Here is a 17,873-nt window from a genome sequence, read left to right as displayed (position 1 = left end):
AGCCCAGAGCAGGGTCGACTTAGTGTTTGAACTGTCTGACCAGGGAGAAAATGATTGACGTTTGGAGATGAGGAGGGGCTGTCAGAACATAATTTGATATTCAGAGAATGAAAATGATGCAAAGAGTTAATGAGATAAAATTCACACAGAGCCACCTGAGGGGAGCAAGTAGGCTGCTACATAGGGTTGTTACAGGCTGAACACTGTGGAGATACAACATTGGTTTCCTCTTTCAGCTGCAGATAAGAAAAGACACAATGAAAATATGGACCATGTGAATATGCAAGACATTCTCACTGCCATTAAATCAACTCCACACACATACAGAAACACAAGAACACATCACTCTAAGAACATGTTGGCATTGCACATTTTTGCAAACCAAATATGTGTAAAAGTACAAAGCTAAAATACAGTATATAATTTCAACGTTTCTAAAGTGACATAATATTTGAGCTGACTTTGTCATCGGGAGTTTGTGGGAATGATGGATGCTGTGACACCCAGGCGAGGCACCTGCCAAGCTACAGACTACTGTCCGAGTCCTTTCACAGCTGCATGATACGCGACTGGTCGCCGTTATTGTTTTATAGTGCCCAGCGGTAGTGATGGCCAAATGAAGCCTCATGAAGCATTTTCTTTATTTTCTGAGCCCACTAGATGGCGCTTTTTGTTCAACAAAAGGTTGAAAGCACACTGAATTGCCATTCATTGAGCCTCTCTCTTTAAACCATGAGCGCCATCTAGTGGGCTCAGAAAATAAAGAAAATGCTTCATGAGGCTTCATTTGGCCATCACTACCCAGCGGCGTCGGGGGGAAAGCAGCGGGACAACAACAAAGGTCACAGCAGTGGAAATCCGTGGACCGATGGGTCCAACAACCAGCGACTTTCACCCGGCAGGCCGGTGCTCGCTTCCCATAAAATTATAAAGCCAAAACCTGTTCTTTTTTCCTAAACCTGGCCATGTGTGTTTGTTGGCAAAACGTAACCAGGTGCATTTGTTGCATTTGTTGAAGGAAACATGACTAACGACAAACTGTCCAACAACCAACACACCCAGGGCACCTTGCACGCCGTACCTCGACATGGAAAGTCCATGACCAAACTTCGATATGTGACGAGATCGGAGTGAGAATGTATAGCAAGACCAACAAACAATAAAATGTTTCAGTGAATCATCGCTGCATTTCCAGCGGCTTTTTAGCAACTCTACATAAATGTTTTTTAGTGACCCCCTGTACTACTGTTTCCACCAGGGATGGTGCCACAAAAAGTGGTTGTTTTTTACTGAAACATCACTGCATTTTCCATGCCACAACACTTTTAAAAACCAAGACACTGCTGTGTTTCCTGCCGGGATAGTACCACCAAAAGCATGTATTTTAAGCCAACACATGATCTTTTCTAAGGCTGACCCAAATGCTTTGAAACCTCAATCACTGCCACAGTAATTAACGTCCAAATCAAACATTTTTCTACACCATTACCCACAAAATCTCAAAAAAAGCCATAAATTGAGGAATAGTATCTCAACATAATTCATCATGCATTGACATTAATCAAAAGTCCAGCATGTGGAAGAGCAAGAGTGCCAGATATGCCAAAGGAAACTGGCATATCACAAATGTACAACCTGCTTGATGAACCACTTGAAAACTCTCAGCAGTTCAGCCATCTTGCAAAGTTTTCTTTTCTTCTAGCTAATATGGCAAATGTTACTGTGACCTGTAAGCCAACAAAGTGGCTGATTGTCAAGTTATTTTCGGTGCAATGGCTGAAAACTGATGTTTTAAAAGACGCCCAGTGATCCAGTCCTCACCCCTTGGATTACTCACAAGTGTTTCACAACAAAGATTTGGTTCCTCACTGGTATACAGGACAGCCATAATCATTATCTAACCATAACCAAGCGTTTTTTTGTGCCGCAAGATAACAACACATGAAACACAGTGTTGCTGAATCATCTCAGTTTCAACCAGTAGCGTAAGGCAGTTATGGCGGGCCCAATAGTGTTTGCTATTGTGCACATATCATCTTGTCACATGATCAGAGACTTGACATTGGATAACACGAACATAAACATAAACATTACCCAGCAATCATCACTGCATTTCTGTATATCACAAAAAATACCAAAGAAAATAAGGAAATATTAATTTGATTTTACAATTTTAATAGTTTATAATGGTTTATTTCGAATAAGCTTTTTTTTTAATAGATGCTACTGACTATTTTATACAAAAAGGGAAAAAAAAGACATGACAATAATGGGTTTGCCTTTTCAAGGGCATATATAGCAAATGGCACTTTTTATTTTATTTTTTAAATATTAATGAGAGTTCCTCTTGACAATAACTCATAAGGGCCCATTCTCCACCCAACACAGTGTTTGAGGGCCCGCTCTCTTTATAGGCCCCCCTACTTTACAGGCCCCACTGCAACCCCACTGCCTGCACTTTATGCCCCTGGAGTCTAATTTATAAAACTTTGCTTAGGATCCATACTAAAAATGTACATACGAACAAAAGCCAAAAATGGCATGCCCCAAAAAATATTCAACAATTTATGCTCATGGTTTAAAGAGAGAGGCTCAAAGAATGGCAATTCAGTGTGCTTTCAACCTTAGTTGAACAAAGAGCGCCATCTAGTGGGCTCAGAAAATAAAGAAAATGCTTCATGAGGCTTCATTTGGCCATCACTACTAAGTAGCTTATCAGCAGTCTCATTTAATTTTCATACATTTCTTGTGTTACAATAAAAAAATTACATTTTTCCTACGTCAAATTATTACCATAAAAACATGTTAATTACTTCAGCTTACAAAAATAAGTTTAAAGAAATTATTTGATAGAAGACAGTGATAGCTTGGGAATAGTCACTGTATTGCACAAGATGGCTGCTGTGTATTTCCCCACATTAAAAGGAAGGGTTTCCTTACAAAGGTAAAATATGTTCACATTTGTCAAAGGAATCCTCTGGGAACTGAGGTGACCTCAGCAATAATGAAAGGGTTAAACTATCCTCCACTCGCTTGGTGCGCACGTTTTCCATTTCTCACAGAGGCTGATGATGTTTGCACTCAGCGAGACAACTCAATAGGTATTACACTGCACACATCTTTGAGGGGATTTCAGCCTCACTGTGCTCGATGAAAGACAAAGGTAACATTGATATTCCTTGCAATCTGCTGAATGTAATTACAGACTGGATATTGGATTCCCATGATGGACACATGCTGCAGTTAATATCATGAATTCCATTTGTTCAAATTCTGTGAAAATAATGATAATTTAAAATCAGTACATGAAGCATTTCTTTGTGATTATAGCATCTGTCAAAGGAATTGTTTTTATGTGTTGCTTTCAGACATTTTCAAACACTACCAACAGCAAAGTAAAAAAAAAAAAAAAAAAAAAAAAAAAAAGATAGTAAAGGTTCAGGAGCAGTGAAATTCAAACCGAATGAATGTGGAAAATAATATAGAAAGATGCTGCTGATTTGGGCTAGCCTGCTCAGGCAGGGAGTCCCAGAGCTGTGGCGCCTGCAGCAAGAATCCCCTCGGTAATAAGGTGAGATTTAAGAAGCACCAGAGGAGGCCTGCCTGAGGATCTCAGGAGCTGCTCATGAGGGATGAACATTTCTAAAATATAGCTTCGAGCCTGACCATGTAGTGCCTTAGCATTAACGGTAAAGTCTTAAAATCAATTTAAAAGCTCACAAGCAGCCTGCAAAAAGACGCATGAAAGGGTGGAATGTGTTCCCGTCTCCTAGAATTAGTTAAGAGCCTGGCAGCAGCGTTTCAGGAATGCTGCAGGCAGGCGAATGACTTATAGCTGATCCCTCAATAAAGAGAATTGCAACACTGCAAATGAGATGAAATAAAACCACAGACTTCTTCGATAGCTGCGATGACCGGAAAAAATAAGGAGCTAATTTTGGCTTTGATCCTCAGCTGAGGGTAACAAGACTGCATCACCCTGATCACCAGGTTATCAATGGTTATTACTTTAACTGTTATTATTACTTTAACTGTTAGAGAGGATAGTTTCTTTGAAACAGTTTGCACTTGTTAGTAAGTGAGAGGCACAAGCAGAGCCAGGCAGACACTGTGACAAGGCTTACTGCATGGCTCTCCAACTGGGCTCCATGAACATGCAGGTCTGTTATAACCAATTACATAATTGCAACTATAAGATGGGACTTGAGAAGTCAAGCGCATTCCCAGGTTGTTAAATACCAACGCTTTGTCTTGCCCATCAGCATGTGATACTTTGGCGTCTTTATGAGACGCACCAGGCTTTCAACTAAATCCTGTGTAAACCCATCCACTCCAGAGCCCGGCCTCACTCTGAAGTCGTCGAAATCCGGCACTTGGGCAGTGACTTGTGGCGTCAGAAACCAACGAAAAAAAGTTTAACCGTTATAGTTTAGCACTGACTTTCACCTGAGCGAGCCGTGTTCGCGTCCTGTAAGATTCTAAAGCCAAACACTGTTCTTTTTTCCTCAGCCTGACCAAATGCTTTTGTTGCCTAAACTCAACCATGTGTGTTTGTTGTTGAAGGTAAAAAAAGACAATTTGCGGTGTTGTACCGACATAGTGCTTTTATTTTTAAAGACACTGTATGTAAACATTAAATTTCCTGTGACAACAGAAGTGTATTTTGAAAGAAGACAATGCATGTAACAGGCTGAAGTTGACACGGCGTCCCAGAACATCAACAACCAACACACCCAGGGTACCTTGCATGCCATATGTGGACGTGTAAAGTCCATGACCAAACATAAATATGTGACGAGGTCAGAGTGAGAATGTGATGCTGAAAGCACCTGATGAAGCAACCTGGTCTCACTTGGAAGTTGTCAAAATTCAGCGCTTAGGCAGTGACCTCCAGCATCAGACACCAGCAAAAAAGGCCGTCCTTTCATGTCGGCATGAACACTGACCACATGTTAGAATGTGTTTTCAGTGTGCGTCTCTTAGATATGCTTAAGTATGCACTGTGTGTCGCTACAAGATGCAGAGAGGCATGACAAAGCAGTGACCTTGGAATGAAGATGAACTGAATATCTTGACTCTCGTCTCTTTCTTTATTTCTTTCTTTCTTTCTTTCTTGTGATTTACTGCTTATGTGGTTAAAAAAAGCTTTGGACAGAATTATTCCCATATAATATGCACATACAAATTCTGTTTAATTTGAGTATAGTATTTACAGTGTTCATTTCGAGTCTTTTCATACATGACAACACGTGGAAAGGTGTTTTTTTTCACTACAGTAATACTATTATGATCCTTTGGCTGGCCACCTGAGGCTGCTGCTGATTGCGCATTGAAATCATGACGGGAAAAAGAAAGTAATTCTCTCTCCATGAAAATCGTAGTCTCCTTAAAGCTTATGACCAACTGCCAAAAAAGAGCCAACGAGATGTAGCAGTGAAACGTGGTGTTCCTCAGGCAACCTTGTGTAGTCAAACAACAGGAAAAGTCAACCCGCCCTCATCAATTGGACTGATAATGCCTGGTCATGTAATGCCTCCTTGAAGTGGGTCCGTTGGTGAGGGGAAAGGCTAATTCAAAGTTTCCAAAGACAGGTTTTAAAAGAGAGAGAAAATTGTGGTAAGAAATGGGCTGACATGGTATATATGTCTGTTTCATTACTTTATATTCATGTTATAAATGTACAAATGTCAATTAGATGTTAGTCTCCATGATCAGTTATAATAATTATCTGCTTATAGTGATCAATTTGACCGGAACATACGTGATAACTAAGCAGTTTCCACTGTTTTTACAATTTGTGGTCAGAATATACAGTAAACTTATCTTTATATCAGCTAGTGATGGCCAAATGAAGCCTCATGAAGCATTTTCTTTATTTTCTGAGCCCACTAGATGGCGCTCATGGTTTAAAGAATTCAATGTGTTTTCATCCTTTTGTTGAACAAAAAGCGCCATCTAGTGGGCTCAGAAAATAAGGAAAATGCTTCATGAGGCTTCATTTGGCCATCACTAGTATCAGCCACCAAACACTATGATATTCACACTGAACCCAAGGATCCTCACACATTAGATGGACGAAAACCAACCGCTGCCTGTCTAGCTTTGCAGAATATAACGAATCCAAATGATTCGGCCTTTGTATATTTTCTATGTGCACAATGTCTTCACAAAATCCACATTTTATATCTATTATTATTTTACGTTGTCACATAGATGGACTCATATGGATCAGCTGTGCCCCAAACCAGTGTTGCATTCAAAACCACCTAAACCGAAACCAAGTCATGACCTAGATCAAAGTGTATCAAGACCGAGACAAGACAAAGACTCTGAAAGGTTGAGACCAAGCGAAGATCAAGACCAGACCAGTATGAGTCCCGCACTGCAGGACACACACACTGCATCATAAAATGAGGAACATACAAACAACAGACACTCCTCAATTCGATCTGAAAGACCCACATTCCCTAAGAACACCCCCAGAAAACAAATTAATTTCCTCTAATTCATCTCTTTTATTGTATGAGCAAAAAATACAAACATCAAGGAGCTGAAATCAACTTAATCCTTTGAACTCTGCAATAGAAATGTGCCGCCAGTGCCTACATTGGTAGTTTTGCTTTTTTGGCATCTTCATATGCTTCATATCCCTAAATTCTTTGCAATCTAAGCAGTTATGTAAGTTGATAAACCATAATAAATGTTAAAAGTGAAACTGAAAAAAAAAAAAAAAAAAAATCTACCTTTTTTTTTTTAAATCAGATTTTTTTTTTTTTTTTTTAAAAAAAAAGAAAAAACAAAACATATTGATCAAAAATATTTTTAAATGTAGAAACATATACAAAATATTTTCCAATGGTCCAATTTTTTTTTTTTTTTGATATGCACATTATTTAGTTTTTGAGATATGCTAATGTCTATGAACAAAGTGTAAAGGCGCTGCGATGGATTCATCATTCATTCCACTGGCGCCACCACACGTTTAATGACGTCATTACGAGCCACAACATGATGACACCCAAGACTCAAGCTTTAGCCTTCTGTGGCAAAAAGAATGAATGTTTCAGCTATCACAGTTTTTATTTTAGATCAATATATTCAGGATTATGCAAACAGTGATCTCCTGCAGCAATTAAAGGGAAATTCCAGCATAATATCTGTGAAATGCTACGTTTAAACCACACCTAAGGTAAGGTAACATAAGGTACTGAAGTGAAAAGAGCCAGCTTTCTGCTGCAAATAGAATGTAATGCTCTGGCTATTATCGGCTATTTTAGATTGCTATGTACAGGATTGCGCTCACAACAATCTCCTGTGGCCATTATGTGGAAATACTGGTATAGTTATGGCAAAATAACATGTTTTAACAGCTCGTAAGGTAGGGTCATGATATGATGATGTTAATGACAGAAGCCTTAGTTTTCTGCTGCAACAAAAGAATACTTAAGCTGTAATGGCTCTTATTTTAGAGCTTTCTAAACAGAATAATGCAAACAACAATCCCCTACGGCTGTCGTGGGGAAGACAGCTCTAAAAGGGTTAATAGTCCTTGCTCAGCACTTCTTTTTTGCACAGGCAATTTAGTGATACACCCACAGCTGTGGTCTTGATTAGTATAGAAATAAAAGTATCTAAGTCTAGAGTCCTCTTTGTCCGATGCCAAGACATGACCGAGTAAAAATGTGGTTGAATCTGAGACAAGACCGAGACCTTCAGAAAGAGACTGCCCCAAAACAGACCCTATGGCACTCCGCACACAGTCCTGAAGCCATTTACAGACCACAGCTGCACTCAAAGTTCAATCAGATTCACCTTTGACTTTTCATGCTCGTTGTGACCTTTTCAATGTGCAAATACTCAAACGACAGCTTACTGTGACGTTACCGGAAAGTTATGTGTGACAGAGGGCTAGCTAACAGCATTCTATGCTCCCTGAACTGTACAACCCCCACCAGGAAACCATACCAACATCTTGGCAGGACGACTTCAGCACGGCAAAATGTCAACAGTTGGATGGGCTATCAGTATTGTGAATGGGCAAATGGTAAAAAAATACGGTGCATTTCTGTTGTGTTGTGATCAAAGGTTATGCTACACTTTGGCAGGCTGATAGGGTCGTTGATGAATACAAAACACTCGTCAAATACTCGGCCAACTTTTCTGAATTCTGGCTTACAAATCACATTTTCCTGCTTGTACTCTTGTCCTGCAAAATCTGCACTGATATTTCAGTGAGACTCTCCACACAGTCTGTTTAACTGTTCACAGTCACCAGATGCTGGATATTCTATTCCCTTGGATCCACAGGGTCAATCATGAGAGTGAATGACGCAGGCACCTCAGTCTCTTTCAGACTACCTTTTTACGAGGCAGGCCTGTTTTGTGAAGTTACCATTTTTCACTTGACTGCTTTGTGAATACATGCTGAGGTCAGATGCTGGTTGTTCTGGATCTCAACCAAACAACCTTTTTCAGACAGATGACTCACAAACGTCTCAAACATATCAAAGGTTGCAGACCAGACAATACGCTGCTGGTAAAATCTCTAGACTACATGAGTCTTTTTTTGTGTTACCTCATTATGTAACCCTCGCCCAGGGGCCTTACCTGAGCCGGGGTTGTGTTTAGCTGTATTGGAGGATGTGTGAGAGGTGGAGGTGGAGGCCACCCTCTGGTCTGAACTCATGCTGTCCTGACCCAGAGGTGAACTGGACTTTCTCGGCTTCTTGTCTGTCAGGTGCAGCGGGGAGCTTTTCTTGGGAGGCAGCAGTGGTCGTCGTGGCCTGGCCGTGGCATTGACCTTCAGCCAAGCTTGGGCTTTGTACTCCACAATCTCTCCGTAGTTAGCTCGTGTCACCCGGCACTCGTACAGTCCTTCGTCGCTCTTGCTGACTCTGGAGATCTGCAGCTTGTGTGAGATGTCGTTGCCCTGGACTTTCACTGTCTGTTAGAGTGATTGAAAGAGATCACAGTGTCATAACACTGGACGGCATGATGGAACATCACAAGGTTTTATGATGCATTATGCCACTTCTTCAACATGCTACATGACTGTGAGACATTTGGCGTACACATTCAGAGGAAGTCTGACTCATGGATATAAACATATACAGAGGTGGAAATGATAATGACAGTTTAAAGAGACAGTTCACTCTAAAATCAAAAATACATCATTTTCATCTTAAGGACCAGATACTTCAAACTAACAGTGAAGAACTAGTGGCAACAAATGCCGACTGTTGCATTGCCTTACGTCGTCTGTGTCTTGGACAAAAAGTTGAAGAGACTGCAAAGACTACAGCTAATGGCCACGTTCTGCCCCTGCATGAGAGGAAGTAACTTTCTATACTAGCAAGTGGCTATAGTCTTTATCAGTCATTCAAAAAGGGAAACTGGAAGACCAACAGGATGAATTTAAGACGTTCGTTAGCCAGTTAGCACGTTAACAATTCAACACCATGTTGAAAGAATAAAGGATATTTGTTGTGTGCTAGCAACAATCAATTATGAACCGTCTGTGCTAAAGAGCTAAGTGGCTAAAAAAATAATCTTACCTAACATGACAAGTTTGTTTTGATCTCCCGCCCTCGGGACTTAAGTTTTTTGTTTGCTTTCCGCACTTTCTTTTCCTGCTTGTGCACTGAGCTGCCAACAAAGGCAAACTAGTAGCAGGAGGGGCCACAAAAACTAGAGCAACAGATGCTCACTGATGGCCCGGCATTGACCGATGGCCAACCATTGGCTCGGTGTGTCAGTACCTGTTGCGCTATTTATCAGTCTAGATTGTTTTGGTGTGAGTTGCTGAGTGTTGGAGTTATGGGTCGTGGAGATGTCTACCTTTTTGCCATACAGTGGAACTAGATGACACTCAGCTTGTGGTGCTCAAAGTGCCAAAGAATAAATTTCCAAAACTCAACAGCAATGTCTCGTTCCAGAAACCATGACCCATTTATTCAAGATAATCCACAGACCTTGTTTTGAGCAGTAACACCCATCAACCTTAATACCACACAGCAGGTAGCATCTACTGCTAGCTCATTTAGCACCACAGTCCTGGCTAATGTTGCAGCTCAGCCATGGAGGATGCCATTAATGCTGACATGTCATGCTGTCACGACCACAAACCTTTTGTCCGTGTGGGGAAGCGCGCTTCCTTCTGCATGGTGATACAGCTGGCAGGTGTAATTTAGCAGAAAGGAAAAGGTTCCTACATGAAACTGCTCACAACTAAGTTTGTGGATTATCTTGACTAATGTTATGATTTCTGGAACGAGACATTGCTGTTGACTTTTTCTGAGCTGAGTGCCATTTCGTTCCATTAAATGGAATAAAGGCAGACACTCAGCAGCTCACACCAAAACAACACACACTGACCAAAACTCTTTTCAGATAAGAGGGAAAATATGTGTTTTTGATTTTGGGTTGAACTTCCTGTTCAAAATATACTGCTAGGTGCTCAGGTCAGGATTAACAGTGGTTCTTAATTGTGTGCAATAAGCATATACATTTTTTTTCCCATCTTGTGGTGAACCTTTAGGGCTCGCACCACCTTTTTATACCTGATAGTAGTGATGGCCAAATGAAGCTTCATGAAGCATTTTCTTTATTTTCTGAACCCACTAGATGGCGCTCATGGTTTAAAGAGAGAGGCTCAAAGAATGGCAATTCAGTGTGTTTTCAACCTTTTGTTGAACAAAAAGCGCCATCTAGTGGGCTCAGAAAATAAAGAAAATGCTTCATGAGGCTTCATTTGGCCATCACTACCTGATAGTGATGATGTCAGTATATTTTGCTTACTAGCTTTCGTGCAAAATATTGTCTGGAGTCTTAAGATGGGCAATCTGAATTAAATCCTCCATCACAGTACATGTGTGTAATTTGATATCGCAATTTCAACAGTACCTGTACTGTAATAGAATACATTTTCTGTAAAGTCAGCTTAGAAACTGGTTGGTTGGTTAAACATGTGACTAAATTGGCACGGCCCTAGAAAACCTGGTGTCACATCTTAAGCATGTCTCTATAACATCACATATTTGTGACTAAACAAGCCATGATCAAAGTTCAAAAGAGAACTGAGGCATTATGTATTAAATGTCAAACGGTGAAAAAATTAAGCATTTAACAACTAAATTCTGATCTGGGAGTGAGTCTACAATCCACAGCTGTGCATGTATGAATTCATTACTATAATAAGGGGTGAAGAAGTGATCCACTGTGGCCTGTACAGCTCCAAGAGCAGCACAGCAAGCTCACTTGCCCATGGATGTTAATCAGGACAGCCGAACTGGTGGGACCAGTATAAATATTTAGTGGTACTTGTCAGATTTTTGCTGACATGTGCCAAAACCGTCTCCTTAAAATGAAGTTTCTATGCAACTAAATAAAAAATACTTTTACAGGAAACATGCCAATTCAGGCTTGAATTATGTTCACTGGAATCCTTTTTTGCTAATTCACACAGTGCTGCCTCACTGAGGTCATTGCTTCAGTGAGGTCATAGGGAGGTATATAGTGGGCAAACAAAGCACATCACTTTGACGTTTGAGACTGAGGTTTGCATCCTGAGCTCTGTGTGGTTAAGTTTAGACACCAAAACAAACAACAAACTTGTTAGAGAAAGGTTGTGGTTTTGGTTCAGTGATACAGTACGTTCATTTTTCGACTTTGCAGATTGATTTTATATTTAAAACATAATAGTATAATATAAAACAATGGACCTCAGTCACCAATATCATCCTAAGTTTTATCTTAAATTTGTTCTCAAGAAAGGTCCTAAAATGTCAAATGTATGCTGTGTCCTTGAACTGCAGGATTGTTCACACCTGTGTCCTTAAACTGATAAACCCCCTTGTCCATATTAATTAAAAGGACATGTCAGATGATGCTAACTAGCATATGCAAATGCACTGCCAATCCCCATAAAAGGGTATGAAACTGCAGGGCCTGTGCACCAAAGACTATATTTAAGATAGACAAGGTGTCTCCACGTCCTCCCACTGTACAAAAATGAAGCCAAAACACCCCACATACGGCTGCTGCCATGTTGTGCTGGTGACAGCGTTTGGAGCCAGAGTCTGTTTAGTAGCAGTCTCTGTGGTATAATTCCTGTCCATATACCCATCTGACCAATCATGAGCAGTGCCACTGATTGTGAACACACCGACTGACGTTGAGTTTTTAGGTTGGCGACTATCATAGCGGGGGCGGAGTTTATGACCTGTACTGCAGACAGCCACCAGGGGGCGATTGAGATGTTTTGGCTTCACTTTTGGGGAGCTGCCATGTCATCCATCTGTACATACAGTCTATGGTGTGCACACATAGAAACTGAAAGCTGAAACAGAGAGTTGTGTCAAGAACACCCAAGCAAAAGACTGAAACGAGTGGAGCACTGAACTCCAAACGTTAAAAACACTTCAGTAGTTCTGAAATAGAGGTGCTGCAGGAAGTGAATGCCAAATGAGAGGTCATATTGAGTAGCATCAGCAGTGGATTTGAAACAACACAAAAAAGATGCACGGGATGCTTGTACTTCAGTGATTGCTGTATCTGAAGAAAGGCACACAACCGATTAAGTAAAAAATAAAAGATTGGATCTCAAACTGAGGCCAAAAAAAGAAGAGTGACACTGACAGTGGAGGGGCACAGGCTTACCCTTGTCACCTTCTAGATATACATGATGCTGGAAGGTGTGTTCCCTCCTCAGGATCTGCAACATCTCGCAGCAGCAGTAAATATACCACTGCGTGAGTAGGTCTATAAGTCTACTGAGCCTATTAATAATGTGATCAATTACTAATTATTATTTATTTAATGCTTATTTGTACAGGGACAAGTATGTAGCATACATGAATGCCACACGCCACAGCATTTATAGCCACGCTAATTTGCAATGCTCGTCCCTAGCTGGGCCTTAAAGGGGAACTAATGTTTTTTTCAACCTGGGCCCTGCTTTCTGATCTACTTTTGTCTAAATGAGTGATAGGATGTTCATTATGTGACATTTCTCCAGTATGAAGCTAGGGCTGACCTGCCTGCAGCCTGTGAGTGCGCGCTTTATTAAATAATAGGGCACTCAGACAGCGTCAAACAACATCAAAATACATCCATTAAAAGTGCATTTTTTTCACACAGATAGGCTCGGATTGTTAGTATAATTATCCAACAACATAACGGAAAGGAGAAATGAACGTGTATGTTTACCTTTAGCTGAATTCAGACATGTTCCTCTGCCTGTTGCTGCTCCCTCTCTCTCCTCGTCCGCTCTTCAGTTTCAATGAGCTCTGCGTCCGTGTACGTCCATGTACTCCGTGTTCAAATAAATACGGGCGCTCATCAAATTCAAATGGCTCATCCAGATCCAGTTGGTCAAAATCGGGTATAAATTCAGACATGTTTGTTGTGGCAAGTCAAAACACTCACTCAGATTGAAAGTCTGGCTCTGAAATCTCACGTCTCGCGAGATTTGAGTTGTTGCAGGAAGTTACCGCTGGAGTGACCTTACAAACGCGAGGAGTTACTCTGTTTGGAGTAGTCATGGCTGAATTTTTATTTGAACACGGAGTACACGGATGTACACGGACGCAGAGCTCATTGAAACTGAAGAGCGGACGAGGAGACAGAGAGGGAGCAGCAACAGGCAGAGGAACATGTCTGAATCCAGCTAAAGGTAAACACACACGTTCATTTCTCCTTTCCGTTCTGTCGTCAGATAATTATACTAACAATCCGAGCCTATCTGTGTGGAAAAAATGCACTTTTAGTGGATGTATTTTGACGTTGTTTGACGCTGTCTGAGTGCCCTATTATTTAATATAGTGCGTGCTCACAGGCTGCAGGCAGGTCAGCCCTAGCTTCATACTGGAGAAATGTCACATACTGAACATCCTATCACTCATTTAGACAAAAGTAGATCAGAAAATAGGGCCCAGGTTGAAAAAAACATTAGTTCCCCTTTAAGATATAAAAGACTCAGCAACAACAGTAGTACAACAACCTTGATTCCTCTTAAAAAAAACTGTTTCAGTTTGAGTTTAAATGGATCTAAATCAGGATCTAATTTGAGTTCTGTAGGTAAAGACTTCATTAGATAGCATGGTTTCCAAGGGTTTTTTTGTTTTCTTTTAAAGACTATAATATTTCATAAAATAATGAAAATAATTATTTCAATTTTTTTAGAAATGGTAAAAATATTATTGGAATTTAAATCTATCTCAACAACATTTTTACAACTGTGAGACTGAAGAAAACACATTAACTCAATAATCTGCACAAATGTCATATCTAAAATTTGCATAAGTAGATTCTGTCCCTGCCCAAGAACAAATCCCAAATAAGAAAACATTAGTGAATGTAAAAATCTTTGTAAAAAAAAAAAAAAAGTGGGTTTTTGGAAGGAATTTCTCCATGACGACGGTTGGTGAATGAGGCCCATCATACTGAGTAATTTCTTAAATCCAGGCATGCAGCTACAGGGTGACAAAGAAGTCAGACAGGGTAATAAACACATGCTCCTTGATCTGTGCCATTACTTTACAATCAATCAATCAATCAATCAATTTTATTTATAAAGCCCAATATCACAAATCACAATTTGCCTCACAGGGCTTTACAGCATACGAAATCCCTCTGTCCTTAGGACCCTCGCAGCGGATAAGGAAAAACTCCCCAAAAAAAACCCTTTAACGGGGAAAAAAAACGGTAGAAACCTCAGGAAGAGCAACTGAGGAGGGATCCCTCTTCCAGGACGGACAGACGTGCAATAGATGTCATACAGAACAGATCAGCATAATAAATTAACAGTAATCCGCATGACACAATGAGACAGAGAGAAAGGGAGAGAGAGAGAGAGAGAGACAGAGAGAGAGAGAGACAGAGAGAGAGACGCAGGTAATGACAGTAGCTTACAACATTATTGAAAGTAATAAAAAGTTATAGTTCTGGCTACTGTGGTACAATATGTTGAAAGTATGTATTAATATCTGGCAGTATACATGTGTGACAATAGTCATATGTGTATAATAACAGTAGAAGTATGACTAATGACTAATGATGGCAGCAGCAGCAGGAGGCATCTGGCAGGACCACGGCAGCAGCACAACCACACACGTCACGCTGTCCAGGCACCGCTGTGATATGAGTTAATCTGAGAGACAGTGGAGCACAAAGGCTCCGGAGAAGAAGCCGAGTTAGTGACATCCAGAATGGCCGAGTTAGCAAGATGCAGTAATAGGATGAGAGAGAGAGAGAGAGAGAGAGAGAGAGAGAGAGAGAAGGTGCCCGGTGTATTATAGGGGGGTCCTCCGGCAGACTAGGCCTAAGTCAGCCTAACTAGGGGCTGGTACAGGGCAAGCCTGAGCCAGCCCTAACTATAAGCTTTATCAAAGAGGAAAGTCTTAAGTCTAGTCTTAAATGTGGAGACGGTGTCTGCCTCCCGGACCGTAACAGGAAGATGATTCCACAGGAGAGGAGCCTGATAGCTGAAGGCTCTAGCTCCTGATCTGCTTTTGGAGACTTTAGGGACCACGAGTAACCCTGCGTTCTCAGAGCGCAGTGTTCTGGTGGGATAATATGGCACTATGAGCTCACTGAGATATGATGGAGCTTGACCATTTAGAGCTTTATAAGTTAACAGTAGGATTTTAAATTCAATTCTGGATTTTACAGGGAGCCAGTGCAGTGAAGCTAAAACAGGAGAAATATGATCTTGTTTCTTAGTTCCTGTTAGTACACGTGCTGCTGCATTCTGAATTAGCTGGAGAGTTTTTAAGGACTTACTAGAGCTACCTGATAATAGAGAGTTACAGTAATCCAGCCTTGAGGTAACAAAAGCGTGGACCAATTTTTCTGCATCTTTGCAGGTCAGGATAGGCCTAATTTTTGCAATATCACGCAGATGAAAAAATACCGTCCGTGTGTTTTAATAACTAATGATGACCCAGTTTATAATCAACCATAATATACCCTTATAAGACATCGGTGACAGATATAGGTGACCTTGACCTCAGATGTGTCACATTACATTGACTGTGTGACCATCTGAGGACTCCAGTGAGGTCACACGGGGGATGTGTGCTGTGTGGTGCACTGGGAACAGAGTGCACATGCAGAGTGACAGGAAAAAGGGGCAGAATGGTTGGCGGGGCATGAGCGCAGGAAGGGAAGCACTCTGACAGTAATAATACACTGCCACTGATTTCACTGATTAGCTCTTTTCTGCGGCTGAAGGTGTATTATTGGGGGAAATCAGCCGCTGTTGTGTTTGCTCCGAATGACACGCTGCCAACTTGCGTCACGACGGCGACGGCCCACGGTTTGTGAAGCGCTAGGTGGCAACCAGGGATACATGCAAGCTCTTCAACTTACACTTATTTTTGTGCCCTCGTCGTCAGGATCAGGCTCCGGTATCATCTCCATCTGGGAACACAGAGAGGAAGAGGAGGAGAGAGGGAGCATTAGCAGAGTGATAGTAGCTCTCACAGAGCCATGCTGAGGACACATTCAAATACGTATGTTACGCAAGTCGAGTGTCAGCCTCCCTGAAACCAGCTACCAGACTACTACGACAACTTTAAAAAAAAGAGGCATCATCTATCCCTGATGGTTATAAATCTTTCATTCCGACATCAACACACAGTTTACAGACTGAGCGACTGCATCGCCACTGCTCTGCCTTTAAAAATAAATGCACAAAGATGCTGCTCTTGCCACTGTTTTTGATTTATTTTTAGAATCTTTGAGTGGTTCTGAAGAGAAATTAAAGACAGTTTCCAGATGCTGCAGTGAATAAAGAGGGAAAATTCAGACCATGATGCTGTGTGACAAACTAACAGCTTCCGGAGACAAATTACGCCTCAAAACCTCCATCATTCTCTGCAGTAAAAGTTATATTATCCATGAAAACTTATGACAAATAATAAAATGTCAGAAGGCCTGGAATAGCTTTCCAGTAAAAGAAATTCAAGGCACAAAAAGTCCTGAACAGCAGCTCGAGAAATGCCCGTTTGAGCCCTGGTGGCATAATTCTAGCACGGTGGCAAGCACTAAGCCTACAGCCTACATCGTGGACTGGGCATTGATTTTAGAGGCCATAATTTATTTATCTCACATCGGACGCCAAATGGATGTGTGCCCGGAAAATAAAAAAAGTCTGCTGACTACAAAGCTGAAGAGGAGCAAGAGCAGTGCGGGAGAAAGGCATGAGGGGAGGAGAAGGAGGAGGAGGAGGAGGAGGAGGAGGAGGAGGAAGTTTCTCCAGAGGACGTGGAAGCACCACGGCTGAGACAAAAAGAGGAAGGGTGGGAGAGGAATAAGATGGCTACTTATGAGCATTTGCAGCAGAGAGCGTTCCTTCAAGTGCTGTAATTACCTCGGAGGAACTGGGCACTTTTCCCTGGAGGATGTTCAGCAGACAGGTGATTAATGAGCAGAATTAGGAGCCATAGCTTTCTCTGTCTGCATGTATGCATGACTCTTACATCTTGACTTCACAGATGGACCTGGCATTCTCTATTGTATCAAGGAGACGTCTTTAACAGCGGAGGCAGGATTAATTGTCCTCAAGTCTTGGCGTTGGACTGCTTCAAGTCATCAATTTCAGCCTCCTCTTTTACAAACTTCACAGTGGTTATATGGGCTGGCTGTGCAGTCTATATCTGTCACCTGAGGAGGATAAAGTTAGAGTTCCACTCGAGGAGAGATGCTCTGCTCTGGTTGACACTTAGTGGCTGCTGCGTTCAAGAAACAAAGTGACAGAGAAGACGGTGGCAGACAGTTCAACTGCTCCTCAAACGTTTCATTATTCTGTTAAAACAGCTCCTCATCACAATACTGCTGATCTCTATTCTTTCCCAGAGTCCAGCGTGTTATCA

At 41.3% G+C, this 17,873-nt stretch overlaps 1 protein-coding gene across 1 annotated transcript in view; it reads right to left on the bottom strand.

Moving 5' to 3' along the window:
* The window catches only part of vstm2a (V-set and transmembrane domain containing 2A), a 133,521-nt gene that overhangs the window by 23,702 nt on the left and 91,946 nt on the right, over positions 1–17,873 (bottom strand). Inside the window, exons 3-4 of the mRNA XM_033638207.2 lie at positions 16,369–16,419; positions 8,608–8,944 (exon numbers count right to left, since the gene is read on the bottom strand). Coding sequence (XP_033494098.1) covers positions 8,608–8,944; positions 16,369–16,419 — 388 coding nt within the window. The remainder of the gene's footprint in view (positions 1–8,607; positions 8,945–16,368; positions 16,420–17,873) is intronic.

The sequence above is a fragment of the Epinephelus lanceolatus genome, chromosome 20 (assembly GCF_041903045.1).
Source record: "Epinephelus lanceolatus isolate andai-2023 chromosome 20, ASM4190304v1, whole genome shotgun sequence".
Classification (NCBI taxonomy): Eukaryota; Metazoa; Chordata; class Actinopteri; order Perciformes; family Serranidae; genus Epinephelus; species Epinephelus lanceolatus.
This window is presented reverse-complemented; position numbering and strand designations above follow the sequence as displayed.